The sequence below is a fragment of the Artibeus jamaicensis genome, unplaced genomic scaffold (genome assembly GCF_021234435.1).
Source record: "Artibeus jamaicensis isolate MK-2021 breed Jamaican fruit bat unplaced genomic scaffold, CSHL_Jam_final scaffold_1964, whole genome shotgun sequence".
NCBI lineage: Eukaryota > Metazoa > Chordata > Mammalia > Chiroptera > Phyllostomidae > Artibeus > Artibeus jamaicensis.
The window spans coordinates 27,938,066-27,959,257 of NW_026522030.1; the positions used below are offsets into that span (position 1 = coordinate 27,938,066).

At 42.8% G+C, this 21,192-nt stretch overlaps 1 protein-coding gene across 4 annotated transcripts in view; it reads right to left on the bottom strand.

Moving 5' to 3' along the window:
- Positions 1–2,400: 2,400 nt before the first annotated feature.
- LOC119038228 (spermatogenesis-associated protein 31D3-like) overlaps positions 2,401–21,192 on the bottom strand; it is a 38,764-nt gene continuing 19,972 nt past the window's right edge. For 3 of the 4 annotated variants that reach the window (XM_037130693.2, XM_037130692.2, XM_053656126.1), the window contains 5 exons: positions 19,111–19,209; positions 18,855–19,009; positions 6,661–6,706; positions 6,018–6,078; positions 2,401–5,735 (listed from right to left, as the gene is read on the bottom strand). In XM_037130693.2, coding sequence (XP_036986588.2) covers positions 4,940–5,735; positions 6,018–6,078; positions 6,661–6,706; positions 18,855–18,929 — 978 coding nt within the window. In that variant the 5' untranslated portion in view covers positions 18,930–19,009; positions 19,111–19,209 and the 3' untranslated portion in view covers positions 2,401–4,939. Of the gene's footprint in view, positions 5,736–6,017; positions 6,079–6,660; positions 6,707–18,854; positions 19,030–19,110; positions 19,210–21,192 lie in introns of all 4 variants that reach the window. The other variant, XM_053656128.1, reaches the window with a different exon arrangement.

The window sequence follows — 21,192 nt, forward strand, 5'->3', positions numbered from 1 at the left end:
ATGATGCTAATTACTTCAAAGAGAAAGATATTGCAGACCAAGAGCAAAAGTGTTTGAATCAGTTACACTCCATACTGGGGAAGTTTATCACAGAATTTAGGAAGTTACTGTAAGCACCTTTGCTTCAATTCAGGGTGAGGGAGTTTTAGCAAAAGCAAGTGTCAGGAGCAATCTAGGTACAATGCAGGCCTGATTCCCCACGGGAGAACCTATCCATAGACGTGAATCCTGTGCATTGGACCTTGCTTTCCACTGGCCTTTCTGAGTGGGAGGTGGGCACACACTATGCAGAATGGTCTCCTATAGTCATCTTCATGTGTGACAGGAAAAAACACTTTCTAAATATTTAAAACCACATATAGCAATGCCTATTACATACTTTTCTACTTCTCTATCATTAGAATATTAGTATAATTACTGTGTGATTAAGAAACAGCAATATTGTGCACTGGAATTGCTCTGTAAGATTACTTCTTGAATGGAGTTGAGAGAAGAATTCACTCAAAGGACTCCTCAGGGTTGACTAAAAGGCAGAGCAGAACTGGTTGCCAAAGCCTTTAAAGCTCAATGCTTTTTCATCACCAAAGTTGTTTACATCTGTGGTGGATATGTGTTCTACACATGATAAATATCAAAGTAATCTGGGAGCTTTGACCTGGGCACATAGCATATGTCTGTGAGATGGATGGCAAGATGTTTCAACGGGCCTTTTGCAATTTACTCCTAATGTAAAAAATGGATTGTCAAACATATGCCAAATAATGACTATGAAAGTGGGTGAAGGTAACTGGGGAGACATATTATTCTATCTGTGCTGGTGTATGTTTATGTATTTTTGTAATAATGTTTTAAAAAATAAAATATATTTGGTACCTCATAGGGGCAGAGGGAGGATACCTGGCAGGGATGTATCAGTTCATCAAGTCAAGAATTTAGCTATCCCTCAGTAAGGTGATTTCAGGAAGTGTCATTCCTCTGAGGTTGGGAAGGAAACTACTTTCCATATACCATGAAGGAAAGGGGAAAGAAAGAATGTGAAAGTGTTTTGTTAGAGTGTTTTGTTGAAAAGTTCCCATCTCAAGGCTTCTAGGTCCTCTGAGAACAGTGGTCCAATCATCTGAGTAAGTGACAATGGACTCAGTCTGTGGCAAGTGAGATTTGAAATAGATTTGAGTAGCTCTGGAGAGAGAATGGACTGAAGAAACAGGAACCTAAGCTCCATTTGTTTTGTCCACTTTGGTAAGCACGGGATAATTGTTTGTGGAGTGAAAGAATGATTTCCAGGTAGCTCTGGGACACCAGTTGACTCATTGTGAGGTGGAATCCAATACTGATCAGTTATTAATAGGAAGGCACTTCTGGAAAAACAAAAAGTTGAATTTTTGTCAGACAGACAGGATTAAAGGGAATTTGAAGGGGTTGATTTGTATTGCAGCTTCTTAAGTGTTGTTTGCCCAGTAAGACCATCTAGCTTATGTTGGTGAAGGAGGAAGAAAGAGGTTGCAGATTGACAAGGAGTAAGTGGAAAAATGATATGGGGTTGGAAAATTCACTAGGGGCTTATAAACTGTAAGGATAGACATTTAAGGTCACAGGGTAGAAGGTCAGACCATAATGTTCCAGATAGCAGAGGTGTTCTTGGCAATAAGCTCAACAGTGGGGCAGTAACTGCTCTGGAGTGGACATAAAGGACCCAATATGAGATGATGTGGGAATTGGGAGGCTGGGTTATTGGCAGCTCAATCTACATGGATGTTATAGCCCTCCATTGCCTGCTCGCCTCCTCAAGTTCCCTGCCCTGGGCCTCTTCCCACCTATTATCCTTCCCAGTGCTTCCACAAACTCTGCATTTTTGTGACCCCAATCTTCAGACATTGCAGAGTCGATGACATAACTCTGGACAAGAAAATACAAGTGTGGTAGTGAGAGTTGGCTGTGGTGGACATTTTTTTTTAATTTGCACCCAATATTCACAAGCTTTACTGCAAAAACTACCTCAAGTGCTCTCTCTAAGACAGTCACCCCATTTTTTGTCTCAGTGTGTACAAGTGGAGAGCATTCTCTGAGGGGAAAGGTGTGGGCTGCTATACATGTTTATTAATGCTAACCTAAGAGGTAAGTGACAACCCATGTCCTCAAACTTCTTCAGGGAGGAAATGGGCTTTTGGGGAGGGAAGCATATCTATTTTTCAACAGGAATTCCAGGGGGACTGGTCACTTTTGGAAGTGAAAGAAAGCAATCGGTGCTACACTGACTTTTTTTTAAAGCACAAGTCATGAGATACCCTGAATCCATCCCCCAACACAGTACACAGAAAAGACATTACTGTTATTAGGGAAACATTTATTATTAAAGTGAATCAACATTGCCTACAGGGAAGGAATTATTTTGGTGTCGGAAATTTTTTTCCCCAGAAAATTCTGGAGTAAGGTTTTCTGTCTGAATAGAGACTGATCTCTGAACACAGGACCTTTGGCAGTGCTAGAGCAGCAGGAGGCCCCTGGGCAGGTTGAGGCCCGCAGGTGGGGTTTGGATGGGGCACAGTTGCCCTGTGGGGCACAGATCGGGGTGCTTCTGACTTAATAGCTGGTGCCTTATGGCCACAAATTTCTGGTGGTGTCTGTCCTTGTCTCTGACTTCTCTACTGTTTGCAGAACTCTGTCCCGCTAAGACAGCTGCTAGGCAGCAGAACTTTGTATTTGTGACATTATTGGAGGGAACCCTGGAGTTGAAAGGATGCCCCAGGACAGACTCCACCCAGGCCCACACTGCTGCCTTCTGCTGAGCTTTCCCAAACTTTACTGACCAGGGAGCAGGAGGAGTAGGTGTCTGGAGAGCAGATGGTGTCTATTACCTGCTGAAACCCATCTCTCCTCTGGAAACTTCCCAATGTCTGTCATGAGTTTCTGAGCTTCCATCGTTCTAGTAAAGGCAGCTCTACTTTTAACTGGGCCTCTGCTCTGTGCAGATGAAATAGGGCTGCCCTTTTCCTAGGAGTTTGCTCGCTTTTTGCATTTTATACCAGGACAAAGGTATTGAAAAAAGCACCTAATTTTATTTCTGAAAAGGATTTTAGAAGAAAACTATCTCTTCTAGGACAGAGTCTGGGGAGACTTGCTCCTAAGTGTGTCCTCATCCAGAGTAGGAAACCCCTTCTACTTTGGGATGTTCCCAACCCTGCATCCCCTCCACCAAGCTCCTCTGATTTGGATCCTGTGGGGCTCACTATTCTTGCAGTGGTGGGAACTTGTTACCCTGGCACAAGCTTAAGACATACTTAGGAAGCCAAGGCTCCTGCCACTGCTCCATACTGACTCCTCTGTCCTCCAGATGGACATGCAGCATCTGGGACACTCCCATGTCCACACTGGAGACACCTTGAGCATGAAGCTTTGGAATCAAGCTGAGTCATGTGACATGCCAGTGGGTTGGCCTTGGGCCTGGCTATGCTTCCTGTTCTATTTAGAGCTTGACTCAGCAATTAAATTCTTCTCTAAGGTCTCATAATTTAGGATCTTGGACAACTGATATCTTTTCTGGGGACTTTCTGTGGTTAGAGTTTTTACTTTAAGTTTCTACTTAAAGTAGAAAGGACTTGCTACTTTACTCTCATTCACTAGTTTTAGATTGAAGAGCATCAAGCTCTTAGCCTTGAACACACTGGGCTTAGAAACAGGTTCTGATTTCTTCTCCATTTTCTCTGTCTGTTCCCATTTTTAGTATATTCTTGGAATTCACATACTGATCTGTTGGTTGATGTTCAGTCCTGGCTAGCCTTGCATGGGGGTAAATGTTGGCTATTGGAGAATGTCTCTGACTTGCTTTGCCAATGATGCTGTTTGTGACAGGCGGAAGCATCTGTGTAGCATCCCCAATTCTCTAAACCTCCTCTGCAAGCCCGTAGTGGATATTAGAGGGTGATGGTCTTAGGGTCCTTTGTTCTTCCTTGCCCACAAGAGATGTGGCATGAAGAGGATAATTCAGGATGGCGGCTGAAGTTGCTATACCCTCTTTGTCTTTTTTAAGAATTTTAAAGCTTCTAAGAAGCATGAAGCCACCAGATTTGGAACCTATCTCAGAAAACATGTAGGTTGAAAGTGAGATAAAGTATCTTTCAAATTAGAGATCTCTATGGATTGAAGGAACATTGAGAGAAGTTGCACAACATCCTCATAGGAAACTTGGTAATATGGGCTTCCAGCAACTGCTGTGCGCTGGATCCAGCACTCTGTGCTCCTGGGAAGTATTAGGGCAGTTGTTCCCACCGCTGATGGTGGCTAACTCTTCTGTTTTATTTCAGGGGGGATTCCACAAAAAGTGCCTGACTGATAGCATGTTACCATGCACAGTCCCAGGGAGTTGATTCTCACTGATTCCCTCAAACTTCTTGCTCAAATGCATTTTCAGGACACTCTCCATTCATGTCTGATTTATACTCTGCCCTAACATCATTGAATTTTCTCCTGACAGACTCATGTAACTGTCTAGGTATTTCTCAGAGTCATGTACCACATCCTTCTCTGAAGCACTCTCTAAGTCATTCAACAGATAATCTTTTGGATCATTCTCTAAGCTGTGTTTTTCATCCTTCCCCTCCTCCTCCTCCTCTAGCTGAAGCATTTCTGAGCTCCTCCTAGAGAAGCTTCCTGGTTGGCTCAATCCAGTATTTAGATTTTCGCTACTCTGACCCTTATACACAGAGATGCAGGAGAGGAGATGCTAATTTCTCTATTATTCAGATATACCGAAGAAATGGCTAGAGGACTCAGCAGTGACAAAGACTCATGGATCCTCTGGGGCAGGCCCCATTGGTGTTGGATGAGCCTCTCTTTAAGGTGTTCTAGTTTCTCCCAAAGTTCATTGCTAAGGAGAAATTTTACAGGAAAGATGGAAAGTAAACACAGGCTCGAGATGACTGGCAGTAAGGATTGTTGGCAGTTAAATAACAATATTCTTCTGAGATTTTTGGACCATAGGGGGTAAACCCGACAGACTTTCCTGATGCTTCCGCAACACATTTCTTTCAAGGTGTTGAATGTGAGATGAGTTGAGATAGTCCGATTCATTCCGGAATCTATGGAAATACATTCCATAGCCCTTAATCTGACGTATGGGGCTGGATGATAGGACTGGGCATGGGGACTGAAGGTGAGCCTGGGGTTTGATCTGAGTGAGAGATAGAGGCTGAGACTGGGGCAGGGATTGAAGCAAGGGGTTGGTATCTTGGGTCATAGAAGAGTCAAGAAAGATGGTATTCAGGGTCAGAGTGTCTTCTGATTGGACAGCAGCACCTGCACTAAGACTATTACGTGATGGCAGAGAGAGAAGGTCAAGGGGTTTGGGTGGAGAATGGTCCACTAGAAATTTGGATGCCAAAGGAGGAAAAGGCTCTGGTGGCAGAGAGTGAACCAGTGGTGATGGCACTGAAAGATTATGGAAGGGAGTCCTTGGATTAAGGCAGAGAATGGAGGGCCGTGGTGGGAAAGCCTCAGGCAGAAGAAGTGGTATTAGACGTCCTGGAGGGACTGCTGGAAAGGCAGGGGCCTCAGTGAACAATGGCTTAGTCACAGGACCGGAGGAAGGCAGAGGAGATCCAGAAGGAGTAGAATCTTCGAGGGCCATTGAGAGCAGCAGCTGATCCATCTCAGTGGTTGCATTATTGCACACCTCACAGGAGGGATCTGGACACAACAGCTGACGGAAGCGGGTGGAATCATGACGCTGGCCAAGGGGGCTGCAGGAGACAAGAGGTACAAAGCTGTAGCCAGGACCAGAACAAGGAAAAGAGGACCTACTTGCCTATGAGGATGGGGCCACCTGAAGCCTGCTGCCCCTTCACATTACCCCACATCCATGACTTCACAATGCACTCAATACCACTCACCCCAAGGCCTTCATTCACATCCCCATTCCTATGGCAACCCACTCCCATGGCTATGGAAGGCTGCACTGAATCCCTGAAATTGCATAGAACATGCTAAAGAGAATCAGAAAAATAGAGGAAAACACAAGTCACCTTTTAAACATCGAAATCAGCACCCTTTTTTCCTCTTCTTCCCTTTGGTGGTATCGCCAACCTGGAAAGCCAGGACAGTGGGTTTTATTGGATGAAGGTAGAAGCCCAGGTGTTATAGAGGAGTCTCGTTATGGGAGACCATTAAGATATTAAACTTGGAAAGTCCCAAGACTCAGTAGATGGTGTCGAATGGTTAGCCATAATATTAAAATGGTTTCCTTGTGTGCGTAGCTTCATTTCTAAACTACTTTCACTAACATTATCTCATTTGATGCTAAAAAAACACTCTGTGAGGCAGAGAGGTCAGTAGTTACGTCAAAGAGGAATCTGATCATCCTGAAGTCAAAGAACTTTCTCAAAGTCAGGAAATACAAGTTCTGAGTCTTGACATCTACTGGGCAACACCCCCTGCCCGGATCAATCACTGCTTCATACCCAGAGATGGCAGAGCAGGGAATCTGAGAAGAGTCTCGGGTTCTGACTGTCATCAGTCAGATGACAAGCCTCTCATCAGTGGGCTCTGTTTCCCGAGAGGAATTGCAACAAGCCACTGATAGCCTCAGAGATCGTGAACCTGGGATTTCATGGAAAGGAGGAACAGGGTCACCCTTGGGGAGCTGAAGTAGAATAAGCAGAAACTTACCTTTCAGTTTCCCACCTTTCCCTCTTCTGTTGGGTCTGCACTGACACTGAAAAAAAGGGAAGAGTCATTTCTCTCCTTAGGAAAGTCAGACATTCACAATCTAAGACTAATACAACTCAATTTTAATGACTAGAATTTCATATTCCTTCCTTTTATCAATTTCTATTGTTCAAAGATATTCCCAATGTTTTCTTCTTCAAAAACCTCAAAGTAATATTGTGTCTATGAGACCCCTCACACTTGGAATTCTCAGACAGATTTTATGTCTTCCTTTTGCTCAAGGAAGACATAAAATCTGAGGCCCACAGTCGCACATCGGCTCCCTCAGACAGGACCCTGTAACCTGGAGCAGAGCTCAGGCTCCAGCCTCTGATGAGAGGCTCTCAGAATCTCAGCACTGCTCTCCTGATCAGCACAACACAAGGGAAAGCTTCGTCCATTTATGGGCGAAGCCTGACATGGGAATATGCCTCACAATGAAGAGCAAGGGAACTCATCTCTTGCAGAGAACCCAAACTCAAAATGACCCAACCCAGGGCCAGAAAATCACTTTTGGGGATTTTCTAAGGAATCCTCCACCACACCAAGGTGGTGTGTGAGCTTCAGATATTAACCTGAGTCCTCCCAGAACCCCTAACCCTGCCTGGTCTCTTCTAGAAAAGTGATGTTCTAACTTTTCATTAGATGGCCCACCTTAAGGGTCTCTCTGACCCCACTAAACTCATGTACAAATGTGGGACTAGAAATGGAAACAACAATAAAGAATCTCTTCGGGGCTCTCCCAAGGTTCTTTACCTGTTGTGTGGGTTCATTTTCCCAGAAGATTGATATGTTCACCAGGAAATAAAAGAAGAGAAGGAGCAACCACACCACACAGATGTAAATCAGGGTGCGGTTACAATCTAAAGATTCTGAGCAGAAGCTCAGATAAAGCTCTGAGAGGCTATCCAGAAACTGGCTGAAGGTCATTTTCTGAACGGCAAAGCTGCCTGAGGCAACTGAGCTCTGAGAGTGCAGACTCCTGACTTTACTGCCAGGCCTGCATCACTGAGCATTGAGGAGTCACAAAGGGTTTCTGAGGGTGGGGGAGGGCACACTTTCAAGAGAGTGTGTTCACATCTCTCCCAACACTAGCCCAGCAGCTTTCCTCCCCCCTCTGTCTTACTCTGCCATCCTATTTTCCAACCCACCTTATATCATATATGAATGAATGTTCTCCTTGTTCCATCTATAACCCAGATGAGTCTCCCTTTAATGTATGAAAACCTTGATTTGGGGCTCATGAATTTCACTGCCTTGAAAGTCTGAAATACTGCCTGGAATTTTTGCTTTATACCCAGACATTTACACCCAGAATCATATATGTCCATCATTCCTATAGAAAGTTTTTCTTACATGAACATAGATATAGAACTTAATGTTCCTTTATACTCAGTTTTCTGAGCGCTAAATAGCAAATTTTAATTGATTTGGTTAACCTTTACTGTCTTCGGTCAGAGGGAGTAATTTACTACTCACTATTCACAAAAACCAAAATTGTTACCTTCATTGTTTGTCTAGAAGAGGGGATCAAAGGGAACTAGACATTGAGTTTAATAAACAGGGAAGAATAAGTCCGTTTGCTTGTATAGCCAGGAAGCTGCAGCTTCACACTCCAGAGAATTACAGCATTTCTCCAAGAGGATTAACACTCCTCCTTTTCCCCACTCAGGTACCAAGTGGACCAAGTGGGAGCAGAGGAAGGCAGGCATACGTGCAATATAAGTCCAAATGGTGCGAGTGGAGGTACTGGACCAGAGAGGCCTGTCGGTCCAGCCTGGGGAAAGAAGGGATTAGTTGGGAGACGGACCCACCCAAAGTACATGATAGTTTGAGAAATTGATTGATCATTTTGAGAAATCACCTGGTTTGTCCCACACTCAAGCTAACACAACCCCAAGGGAACAAAGTAGCTGTCTCTTGTCTGAATGACCTGCTCTCTACCCACATATTGTGACCTTTCTCCATGGCCATGTGGGCTTCACACGTAGACTGATGGGGGGATCCTGAAATGGACTGCAGTTGTAAACACATGCTAAGCTAGCTAGATGCTGGACCGGACTGGATTTTAATATGGAGCAGGAACTCTGGACACCGGCTTTTCTCTTGGCCTTGCTGAGGACTCAGCTGGACTTTTTCCATGGTAAGATAGGACATCGGAAACCCATGGGGCAGCTTCTACCACACAAATAAACCATGCTGTTACCGAACAAGAGGTCCAAGGATGGGGGCAATACTTGGCCCACCTAGGGATGCCAAAAACTGCTAAAGAACAGGGGCCCCTCCCAAGGACAGAATACTAGTATCTACTGGGGTGTTCTGCCCGCCGCCAATTGGAAAGACATCTTTCAATGCCAGAGATTTGTGAAAAGGAAACAAAATGTTTACTAATGCTATTTAGGCCTAATGCCTCCACTAAAATATCAAAGTCCTTTAGGGTGTACACCTACACCCACACAGCTCTCCCTTCTCCCACTGTCCCAACTCCAGGTACCGTAAATCAGAAAAAGAGCACACGTCTGCGTTTCAGGCCATTGGCACCATCAGCTGTGTCACCGTGCTGTCACCGTGCAGGCAGGATCTCTTTCTAGTTAATCCAAAGTACTGTGGCACCCTCTCACGGTCCACTGGCAAGAGTTAGTTCCAGTCAAAGTCTCTCCTGCTTTCCAGGCTATGCAGCCAAAGGGGCACCCCAAAGCCGCATGGGCCTCTTCTACCAAAGCTGCAAGAGTCCGCACTCCACCAAAAGCATGTGTCTTTCTTCACCTGGCTGCAGGGATCTCCATTCTGGCAAAGCTGCGTGGTTTTCCCTTTCACCTGGGAAAGAGGGGGTCTGCACTCTGCCAAAACCACATGGGCTCCTTCTTTCACCTCACCTAGAGAGGGTTTTAACTCAGACTGCGTGGCTCTCTTCTACCATGGCTGCAGAGGTCCTCACTCTGCCCCAAACCGAGTGGCTCTCCCCTCACCTGGGCAGTTATCACCTCATATCCTGGAGCCCATCTTTTCCAGGCTCTCACACCAGCGCTCTCACTCAGGGGCGCAACTCCCTAGTTATATCGTGGGTACCAGCCACTCCCTTCTCCCTGGCTCAAAACATGGCCACAGCTATTTAACATATCTATGAAACCAGTTAAAGGTTATAGATATGTTAAATAATCATTCCAGAGGTTAGCTGCAAAACTGTTGCTATGCAAAACAGCTCTCAATGGCCCTGGCTCTATTTGTCCCTTCCCCCAACTGATACTTGGGGGGGGGGTGAGGACATCTTATATGTCTCTCCAATATTCCTATACACTTTGAATTCTGGACACCATTCCAAATCTTTTTTTTGCGCCCCCGCCCCCCGCCCCGTGGCTGCACCCTGTATCAATGCCACACCACAATCTCTCATGCATGGGTCCTTGAAATGCTTTTCTTCTGATCCCACAGAAGGACATAATTCCCACCAACAGCATTACAAGTATATAATAAGTATAAATAATTAAACCTTCAAATGACCTTGGGGGTAAATCTGTAGCAATTATTTCTCTGAAGTTAGTGAAACTTAAACATATAAACACTTTCAGGACATGCTATACACACGGATACACACATCGCAAATCCAGTAATTTCAAAATAAAAGATTTTCTGTTTCCTTTTTTTATGTTAATATTTCTTTGTTTTGTTTTATTTTGTTTTGTTTTGACCCTGTTGTAGACCGTTCTGCCTGGTTTCAGGAATTGTAGCTCTCTGCCCTTTTTGGCTTGAGGATGAATGAGCCAACTACCTCTGGAATATGAGCCACAGGAGACAAAGCTTGTCTCTGGTAGCAAATCTGCCTCAGTTTCCTCTTCCTACCCCCAAAGCTTGGTTGGAAGTCAATGACAGGCAAGACCCCTCACAGCTGGGGGCAACCTAAGCCAGACTCGATCACTTGGGAGGCCTCCATGGAAGGACTCGGAGGGCTGCAACAAGGAGCAATGGACTCTCGCCCCCCAGCTATTCTGACAAAGCCCGAGTCCCCACGTCCTCTGGGAGAAGCACTTCCTGGCACTAATCCCCTTGAGCCTGAATACCTGTTGGGGAGAGATGGGGCTTCTTGCCTTGCTAGAGAGTGTCCTGGGGAACAATCTGGCATCACAAAGACTCGCTGATAAACCTGCAAAATCTGCTTTGCTAAGAGTGCTTTCATTCATGTGTTAAGGGTTTGAGCAGGAAACCCTAAAACTCTGTTCCTGACAGACTCGAACTCATAGTAAGCCCTCAAATTTCTTTGAAATGTTATCTACTGTTTGATCCTTGCTGCCCTGTATTCCTGTGTATTACAACCCAATAAAAGGCTATGGAGCAGGGGGCTCAGGGACTTTTTCTCCTTGGAGAAACTGGCTGCAGATGGCCTTTGTATCCCCTGAGAAACTGGCCACTGCCCACTTCTCCTCCCCAAGCAGATCACAGCATGTCTACGGCCATATTCACTTGTGTCCGTGGCACTCGGGGGGACTTGCGAGAAAGTCACTCCCACAAGTGTTGAAGATATTCTATTATTTGAAGTTACCACAATTGCTTTATTTATTCACCTTAGACATTGTGGTTGCTTCCAATTTTGGCAACTATAAATAAAGGTCTTATAAACTTTCTTTTAAAAAACATTTTATTGACATACAATTCACATACCATACAATTCACCCATTGAAAGTGTTCAATTCAATGACTTCTAGTATATTCATAATGTTGTGCACGCATCACCACAATCAATTTTAAAATATTTTCAAAACTCAGAAATTACATTCCCTTTAGCCTTCACCTTCAATCTTCTTATGCCCCCCAAGCCTTAAGATATCACTAATCTATTTTCTTTTTTCTTTTTAATATACTTTATTGATTATGCCATTACAGTTATCCCATTTCTCCCTTCATCCCCCTCCACCCTGCACACCCCTCCCCCACCATTCCCCACCCCTTTAGTTTATGTCCATGTGTCACAAGTTCTTTAGATTCTCTATTTCCCATACTATTCTTGCCCTCCCCCCTATCTATTTTCTACCTACCATCTATGCTACTTATTCTCTGTACCTTCTCCCCCCTTCCCCTCCTCCCACTCCCCTGTTGCTAACCCTCCATGGGATCTTCATTTCTATGGTTCTGCTCCTGATCTAGCTATCCTCTTAGTTTGCTTTTGTTTTAGGTGTGGTTCTTAATAACTGTGAGTTTGCTGTCCTTTCACTGTTCATCTTTTTTATCTTCTTTTTCTTAGATAAGTCCCTTTAACATTTTATATAGTAAGGGCTTGGTGATAATGAACTCCTTGAATTTGATCTTATCTGAGAAGCACTTTATCTGACCTTCCATTCTAAATGAAAGCTTTGCTGGATAGATCAATCTTAGATGTAGGTCTTTGGATTTCATGACTTGGAATACTTCTTTCCAGCCCCTTCTTGTCTGTAAGGTCTCTTTTGAGAAATCCGCTGACAATCTGATGGGAACTCCTTTGTAGGTGACTGTCCCCTTATCTGTTGCTGCTTCTAGGATTCTCTCCTTCATTTTAATCTTGGCTAATGTAATGATGATGTGCCTTGGTGTGTTCCTTCTTGGGTCCAACTTCTTTGGGACTCTCTGTGCTTCCTGGATTTCCTGGAATTCTATTTCCTTTGCCAGATTGGGGAAGTTCTTCTTTATTATTTATTCAAATAAGTTTTCCACTTGTTGCTCTTCCTCTTCCCCTTCTGGTATCCCTATAATTCGGATATTGGAACATTTAAAGATGTCCTGGAAGTTCCTAAACCTCTCCCCATTGTTTTGAATTCTTGTTTCTTCATTCTTTTCTGTTTGGTTGTTTCTTCCTTCTGGTCCACTCCATTGAGTCCCAGTTTCCTTCCCATCACTATTGGTTCCCTGTGCATTTTCCTTCATTTCACTTAGTGTAGCTTTCATTTATTCATCTAGTTTGCAACCCAAATCAACCAGTCCTGTGAGCATCCTGATCACCAGTGTTTTAAACTGTGCATCTGATAGGTTGGCTATCTCTTGGTCACTTAAATATATTGGCTCTGGGGCTTTGATTTGTTCTTCTGATTGAGCCATTTTTGGTCAGGTCGCACCTGTTATGTATGAGGGGCGGAGCCTTAGGTGTTCACCACGGCAGGGCGACCTAGTGGCTGGGTTGTGATGCTGTATGTGGGGGTAGGGTGGGAAAGGGGTAATGGCATTTGTTCTTCTCTCTCTTGGATTTCAGTCCCCTCTGCTGCTTCCCACAAGCAAACCAGGCCCCTCTGGTGTCGGCTCCTAGGTGTGTGGACCTGTGCACCCTCCAGGACCCTGTGGGTCTCTCCAACAAACTCTCCGTGAACCTGGGAGCTTCTCCTGGCACCTTGACCCCCAAATTTTTTCCAATTGGTGCTTTTAGGCTTTAATTCCCATCGCTGGGGTCCTAGCCTGCACGATCTGTCTCAATGCTTGCTCCTTCGCCTAGTTTATCTGCTCGCGAATGTGTGACTGCATTCAACCAGCCACCTTGTGCCCTCTCTGGGTCTGCCTGTTGCTACCCCTAGCCTGGGATCTGTCAACCGCCACCTGCGCTCCTGGGTCATCCTGGCCACTTTTTCCTGTGTGACCCCTCTCCACCAGCCTCTGACTCTGCCCCTCTTACTGGTCTGGCTTAATGGTTCATTGTTGTCGGGCTTCTGTACAGTTCAATTTTCCATGTTTTGGTTGTGTTTTTTGTTACTAAAACTTTGTTGTCTTTAAAGTTGGTTGTAGGAGGAAGTACAGTGTTTCCACCTATGCCTCCATTTTAGAACATTTCTAATCTATTTTCTTTATAGATTTGCCATTCAGAATATTTCCTACAAATGAAATCATATAATATGTACGCTTTTGTATCTAGTTTCTTTCATTTAGCATGTTTTCCAGATTTGTTTCTGTTGTAGCATAAATCACTACTTCATTTTTTATGACAAATAATATCCCATTGTATGGAGAGACCATATTTTATTTAGATATAAATCATTTGATGAACATTTGGGTATTTCTATTTTTTGGCTATTACCAATAAAGCTATGATGAATACGTGTGCACAGGTTTTGATGCAAACCTATGCTTTCATTTCTTGCTTACTCATTTTTCTCATAATTTAAAGTTGCATTTTGTCAAAGCTTTTTGCTTTCTGAGATTTTGGTAGTATAACCCTATTAGATTCCCTATGCAACAAGACTTTTCTCGTTTAAATGCAGTTTTTATCAAATATCTGCTGACACTCTCAAAAACAGCCCTTGAATCAGCAGGAATGATGTTGATGTGTAAGGCTTAACATTTAAAAATAATGAACACCTTATGTTCTCAAGATCCTATTCTTAGAAAGTCTGAAGGGGTGTGGGTAGAGGAAGTTCTGTGCAGCCAGGGGGAACATGAGCAAACCTATAACATATGTAATAGTACATGTCTGGTCACAATAAAGCATAAAGTAAGTGCTTAAGGATAAAAGCAGCAAAAAAAAAAAAATAGGCTAAAAAACAGAAGGAGCCTCAATTGTGGAAGACTTTAAATAACAATTTAAGAAGCTGAATTTGAACTTTGTACTGAGGGCAGTGAGAAGCTGAGGTTTTTATAAGCAGAAGAAAGGCATACCCAGATTTCTGGTTTGTAAGGTGAGGGGCAAAAGAAAAGATAATTGCGATATTCTGGAGAGATGTGCAAATTAATCACTGTGTCACATGGGACACTTTCTTTTGCAGATGATAGAAAACCAGATGGATTCTGGCTTCAGCAAAAATTTCAATTTTTTGGCTTTCATTTCCTCCACAGTACAGAAGTAGATTGAGCTTCTGGCTCGCCAACCCTTGGTTTTGCTTTCTGAGTGTTGACGCATTCCCAATGCACTTGTCTTGTGGTCCCAAAATGGCATCCTGGCAGGAAAAACAAAACTGTTGTCCTAGTGTTCTCAATTAGAGTCCCAGTATTCCACTGAATGGGACCAGCTGAGTCATAAGAACACTCCTGACACAATTCCTGGGAACCAGAGAATACTTTTAGCGAAGTCTATATCAGTGCTACTCAAAGTGTGGTTCATGGACCAAAGTCTGTTTTCATACTTTTCTTACCATCTGCGAGATTTAAGTATAGAAATCAAGGATCATTAGAAAGAAACATTTATGGCCATCTGACAGTAATTAAATTTAATAATAAAAAATTGAGACATGTATTTTTGGGGTTTTTGTTTCATGTGTCATTTTTTTCAGTGATTTATTTTGATTGTAATTAATACACTATCAGTCCACAGTGGGTGGAGATGTGCAAAGGAAGCAAAGTGGTTCATTGCCACAGAGAGTTTGAGAAACTCTGGTCTAATGTACATGCCCCACTGTGAAGTCTGGGGTGAGTTAGCATTCTGGAAGCACACACACACTTTGGGGAGATATTTCCCTGTCCACATTAGAGAGGGCTTTAACAAATGTCCACTATAATCATCAGACTTAATTTGGAGGGAGAGAGGACATGCCCAGTATCACTCCAACTTTCCTATTTTCTTATGCTTTCTTCCATGTCGACCTACCCTTATTCAAAGTTCTTGGTAAGAATATACTCTGCTTAAGCTTTGCAAATGGCCATTTTAATAGGCTAAACATTACATGGGTATTTGTCTCCCTCCCCATTGAAACTTTTATTATTAGAATCACAGGGTTCAAATGGCTTTGAAGAAACCATTAAAACAAAAGAAACTTTGAGCTAGGTTAACATAAGGTACTTACTATACTGATTTGAATTCCTTTCCCATGCTTGTAACACTGAGGTACAGAAATGCCAGAATCCTATGAATAAATTCCCACTCCCACTCCTGTGTGTGTGTGTGTCTGGCTTTCTCTGTCTCTGTTTGTGTGTGTTTGTATACATATCCTATCCTATTGGTTCTATTTCTTTAAAGAACCTTAATACCTTTACCAGCCTTTGGAAACACTGACTTTTGAAAGCACATTCAAATATTCTGGCTTAAATGCAATATCCACCTTAATCTGACTCCTCCCTCCTATTTCGAGCTCATTTCATAGGACTTTCCAATGCACACTCTACTTTACTCCATCTGGTCACCTCACATTTCTGTGCTCTGTGCTCTGTGCTCTGCTGAGAATGCCTTGGTGCAAAACCTTCCCAATTCCTGCCTTGAAGGCCTGGATATATTACTTCATTAAGAGGTAAGGAGGAAATAAAAGGTAGAGTGAGAGTCTCCCATTTAGAGACATAGAAAACCAGCTTTGAAAAGTAGGGTTTTTTTCTCATGTGCCAAACCTGACTAATTGATCATGGCTACTTGGAGTATTTTAGGAAAGATTCTGAGGTTTCCTCTGAAGGAATGCAGTGATCTATTAGTGATGCCTGACAGTAGAAGAGTAAGAAGGGGTCAGAGTGGAAATAAACCTGCTATGCATTCGCCACTTCTGAACTGGTTATTCAGGAAACTAGCCAGAATAATTTCCTGAGCCCTTTCCAATGCCTCCTCAAACAAGGTATTGGATCTGTGAACATTTTGAAAATACTAATTTATATCCCCATCATTTCCCAGACTTACCTATGTAGGGAAAATCAAACAAGAGCGTTCAAAGAAGGTAGAAAGCATACAGAGAACAGGCTACATTTGCTTCCCCAAAGCCTCCTTTCTCCTGTTATACCAAATGTCAATGCAGAACTTGCCTGCTGGGATGAGTGAGTAGGAAATACAAATATCCCCAGCATGCCCAGTTAGCTACTCCTTGGCAAAGCTGCTTAGCACCTGACACTAGAACATCCTTAAAAATACTTTTTGGAAATCATAAGGCATAAAAATTTTCTTGGGGTATAAAGTTGCATTAGTCCTTTCCTCGAATCCCTGTTTTCTCATCCTGGGATGAGATGAATTTGCAACCACAGATTATGAGATGAACTTTTGTAAACAACCATCTGTTGACGAAAGAACTGTCTTCAAAGATCTGATATCTTTCGATAATACCCTAGCAATCCTAGAAATTCGGTTCTCTGGAGCCAGTGTTCAACAAGCTCAAAAAAAAAAGAGAGATTTTCATGGCATGGAATATCTATCACAGATATTTTGTTCTTCATAATTTCAGCAGCTCCTCTCAACCTTTGCAGCAGTTTTGGAGCCAAGCAGATGGCAGGGGAGGATTTTACCAAGTGGTAAAGTTTCAGCTGCAAAAGGCAATTCCTAGAACAACAATTCAGAAACTCATTTTCCCCAACACTCATATTGGCAGAGGGTTTATGAATCTTTTTAGGAAAACAAGAAGGAAGCAGTGCATCAGAATAAGGCATTTTTGTTTGCTTAGGTTATATGGAAGCAAACACTACTGAAGCCAATTCTTTCCTTGTGTTTGCTATTTCCAGGGCAAAGAGCCAGACTTGTTTGAAAACTAAATAATAGCAAAAAAGCTAAAGCTTAGGATCTGCAATATAACAAACCTCCAGCACACAAAGCAACTGCTAAATGCATTCTGAAACCACTGTATGATAGTTTCAGCTAAGTTCCCCCAACCCTGGTTAGCATTATGCACCCCTGTAGAAAGAGCAAAATATGGACTCAAATCCTGCCTCTGATACTTAATAATGACATGATCTTGAACAAATCATGTGTCTTTTCTGAATCTGTCCCCACAAATGCAGTATGGGGGTGGAGGTGGGGGATGGAGAGGACAAGAGCAATTTCAGAGGATTGTTGTAGAACTCAGTGTGATAGTAATGTCTATGAAAGTAACTGGGATATGGTGAACTAGGAATTAGCACCAGTTTTTCTTCATTTCTCTTCTGCCTATCTTGGCAAAAGTTTATGTCAAAATAACCATCAATTTTCTCGAACTATTTCAGCCCTGGCTCATCCATCTATAATTTCCCTTTTATCTTCAAGCAACTATAATATTAAAATTTGTTTTCCTTGAAACTTCATTTCCCTTTGTCTGTGTGAATAAAGCAGTCACAGTTGGCTTCGGGTATTTTACTTTTGATCCTTTACAATGTGTATGTAACAGAAACTATAAATGTATTTGTTATTCAGAAGCTATAAAAGTATTGTCTTTCAAATGAGAATTGTTTAGTTTAGTTTAAACTTCTTAAATATGACAGATATTACTAGTAGAGATAAAATCTGTGGCAAATATCAGAAAATCTATTCAACTGGCTTAAACAATGAAGGGAATTTACTGGCTTCTGTAACTGAAAAGAACATAAGATTTTCATGGCTGTTTCAGGCATGGTTTGGTCCAGGCTCTGGCTACAATTTTCTTCTATTGTCTCAGTTCTACCTTCCTTCAAATAATATATAGAATAAGGAAATTACTTCAAACTGGTCATAAAGTAGAATTTTCCCATTGAGTCTGTTGGCAAAAAATGGAATTGTATCTTTGTAGAAGAAAAAACTAACCTCAGGTCAATGAAAGGAGCCTTAAGCATATAGAATATAGATAAGCATATAATAAAAGTTAATCACCAAAACAAATCTGGAAATAGCTGAAAAGGAAAGCTGAAGAGGCAGTGATCCCATGTCAGACCAGGAATGGAGACATGAGCCTCAGGCCCCCTTCACTGACTTGTCTGGGTGGAGCATTGAAGTAACACGTCTTTACCACCTTTGCTAACAGGTCCTCAGTGGTACCTTTTCTGACATCTGCAGTCTAAAATCCTGATAAAACAAACCATCTGTATTCTTGGGAAAACAGAAAGCTTTTCCTTCTTAGCATCTCAAAGGATTGGTTTTTTTCCCCTTTGCATCATTTTCCATTACTCTCTGCATTCTTATCCTTGTGAACTTTAAGTGGGCCACCTAAATTTTCCACATCTTTGTTTTTTCTCACTAATGAATTAGGGAAGCAAGATTTGTTCAACTAATTCTTTTCCCCAACTTACCCCTCCAGTTGGCTCCCACATTCCAACAATGCAAGTCTCTCTCTTTCTAAATCCAACTAAGCGCAGACTTCTGTGTTCTTCCATTGCTCTGGGAAACTTTCTTCCCTGTCCCCAACACACACACACACACATACACACACCCTCCACTCGCTTCACTGTCCAATGAAATCCTTCAAGGTTTAGTCTTATCTGGTCTTAATTCCTTAGTAATCTCACCCCATACTGTGATTTTCAGGACCACCTCCCACCCTCCACCTGAGCAACATAATTAAACATCCCACTCTTCTGCTCACCTGGCACTTAGTCCCAAACTGAGTGGTCCTTATCACCTGTGTCGCACTTAGTTCTTTTGGTGACTGTTTTCCCATTAGATTGTTAGTTGTTGGAGGCAGAAATCACGCAGTTTATCTCTGTGTCCCCAGAAGAGGGAGAAGATTTGGAATTTATGCTGAAAGAAAAAAAGAAACTCTGAAAAGATTTTCAAGATACCTTTAAAGTTTCTGAGTAATAGAAGTAACTCTGATGCCCTCCCCTCTGCTCCACTGGTACCTGAGGGTCGAGGAGATAGATGGCGGACATCTGGACTTCCCACTTGGACACTGGTTTTCTACTTGACCCAGAAATCAGGTCAAGGCCATCTCAAAAATCCTTTTAAGACAAACATAAGAACAACATGTAATAAAATAAAACCTCTTTTTGCCATTTAATTCTTAGTCAAGTTTGATATGCTAAGTTGCTTTAAAATGAGAAGTGTCTGTTTATTAGTAAGTAATAAGGTGGCTGTGTTTATGAAATGGGTTGTAGCTACAACATATGGACACAGTTATGAATAAAGCAAACTGCAAAGAGATTAACAGTGGAAGATCTGAGATTTTATTTGTTTTTATGAGGACTCTCCCAGTTACCTTATGTTTCTGGCAAAGTCATAACTGTACCCTAAGGTCTGTTTAGCCTAAACTAAGCAGTCGTCATTAACCCCATTAATGCCAACGAAAGCTCAGGGGAATTCTTAGCAGACTAGGGTTGTGGGGAGGAGAATGATGGCATTTTACTTTAAGCAGACACAGTTCTTTGAGTTTCCTTTGCAGTCAGTAAAGACAGTCTCCCAAATTTCTGACTACGAACTTTCAAGTCCACTCTTCTCCTGAGTCCTGTTTACTATGCATAATAGACAGTTACCTAGTGTACAGTAAGTCCTCATTACTTGAAATGACTGTTCTCTAAAAATGCTTGGTAAACTACAAAGGCCTTGAAACTCACTTGTTTTCCTGCCTGAGGTTGGGGACACTCCTCCTCCATCTGCAATTAACAGCACACATGTTGCAACTACCTGCCAGTGAGGATGAACCTTCCCTGATTTCTGAAGCAACATATCAGAGTAGAAAGTTACTAACTTTCTTATAGCTAAACCTAACAGACATCTTTTCATCTTTGTCTTACTTGGCCTTACCATGGCTCTGAATAATAACTTTTTCTTGGAAATAACGACTTTACTAAACTTCCATAACTCGATAGCCATGTGCTTTTCCTCCTGTGAATATTTAATTATAATATATTCTTGTGGGAGCAACTTTGCCAGCAAGTCCCCCCTGTCCACCACAGATGAAAGTAACACTGCCAAGACATGATCTGCTTGGGGAAGAGAAGTGGCCAGTCTCTCAGAGGAGAAAGGCCAGGATCCCCTTCCTCAATGGCTTTTATTGGGTTGTAATACACAGGAATATATGTGGCAAGGATCAAACAGTAGACAGAATTTCAAAGAAATCTGAGGGCTTAGTCCAAGTCAGTGTCTATCAGGAAAGGGGGTTACAAAAACTTTGGGAGACATACTCATTTTCTGCTCAGACCCTTATCATATGAATGAAAACACTCTTAGCAAAGCAGGCTTCACAAGACTTTTAGGAATTCCTTCTTATGCCCGATCACCCCGGATCCCACTCTAGCCAGCAAGGGGCTGCATTGCCTCCCCCATCACAGGTTTTCAGGCTTAAGTGGATTAGAGTCAGGAAGTGCTTCTCCCAGAGGACACGGGGACTTGAGATATGTCAGAATAGCCAGAGGGTAAGAGTCTATCATTCTCTCTTTGTTGCAGCCCCCCGAGTCCTTGATGGCCTCCCCAATGATCACATCTGGCTTAGGTTGCCCTTCCTCTGAGGGGTCATACTAGTCTCTGACTAACTGACCACGCACTGGGGGCAGGGGAGGAACAGAGGCAGCGTTTGCTACCAGAGACAAGCTTTGTCTCTTTTGAGGCTCACATTCCGGAGGTCACTCACTCAGTCTTAGCCATGGGGGGCAGTTACAACTCCTGAAACCAGGCAGAGCGGTTCCCAACACATTCTTTTGGAGACTTTACAAAATCACCCAAATGCAACATTCCCAGATTGAATTTGTAATCTTTCTCTGCACATACACTTTCCTCCTATGTCCTCCTTGAAAATGAATGCCTCCCACATATATGGGTCCTAAAACTAAGGACTCAAACACTATCTCTGAATCTTCCCTCTCCCCCAGTGCCCAATCTGTCAGCCCACCACCAACCAGTCAGTCAATGCTGATTATTACCATCCCTAAGTAGCACTCAAATACTTCTACTTTTCTGCACCCTTTCGGAAACTGCCCAGTTCAAAC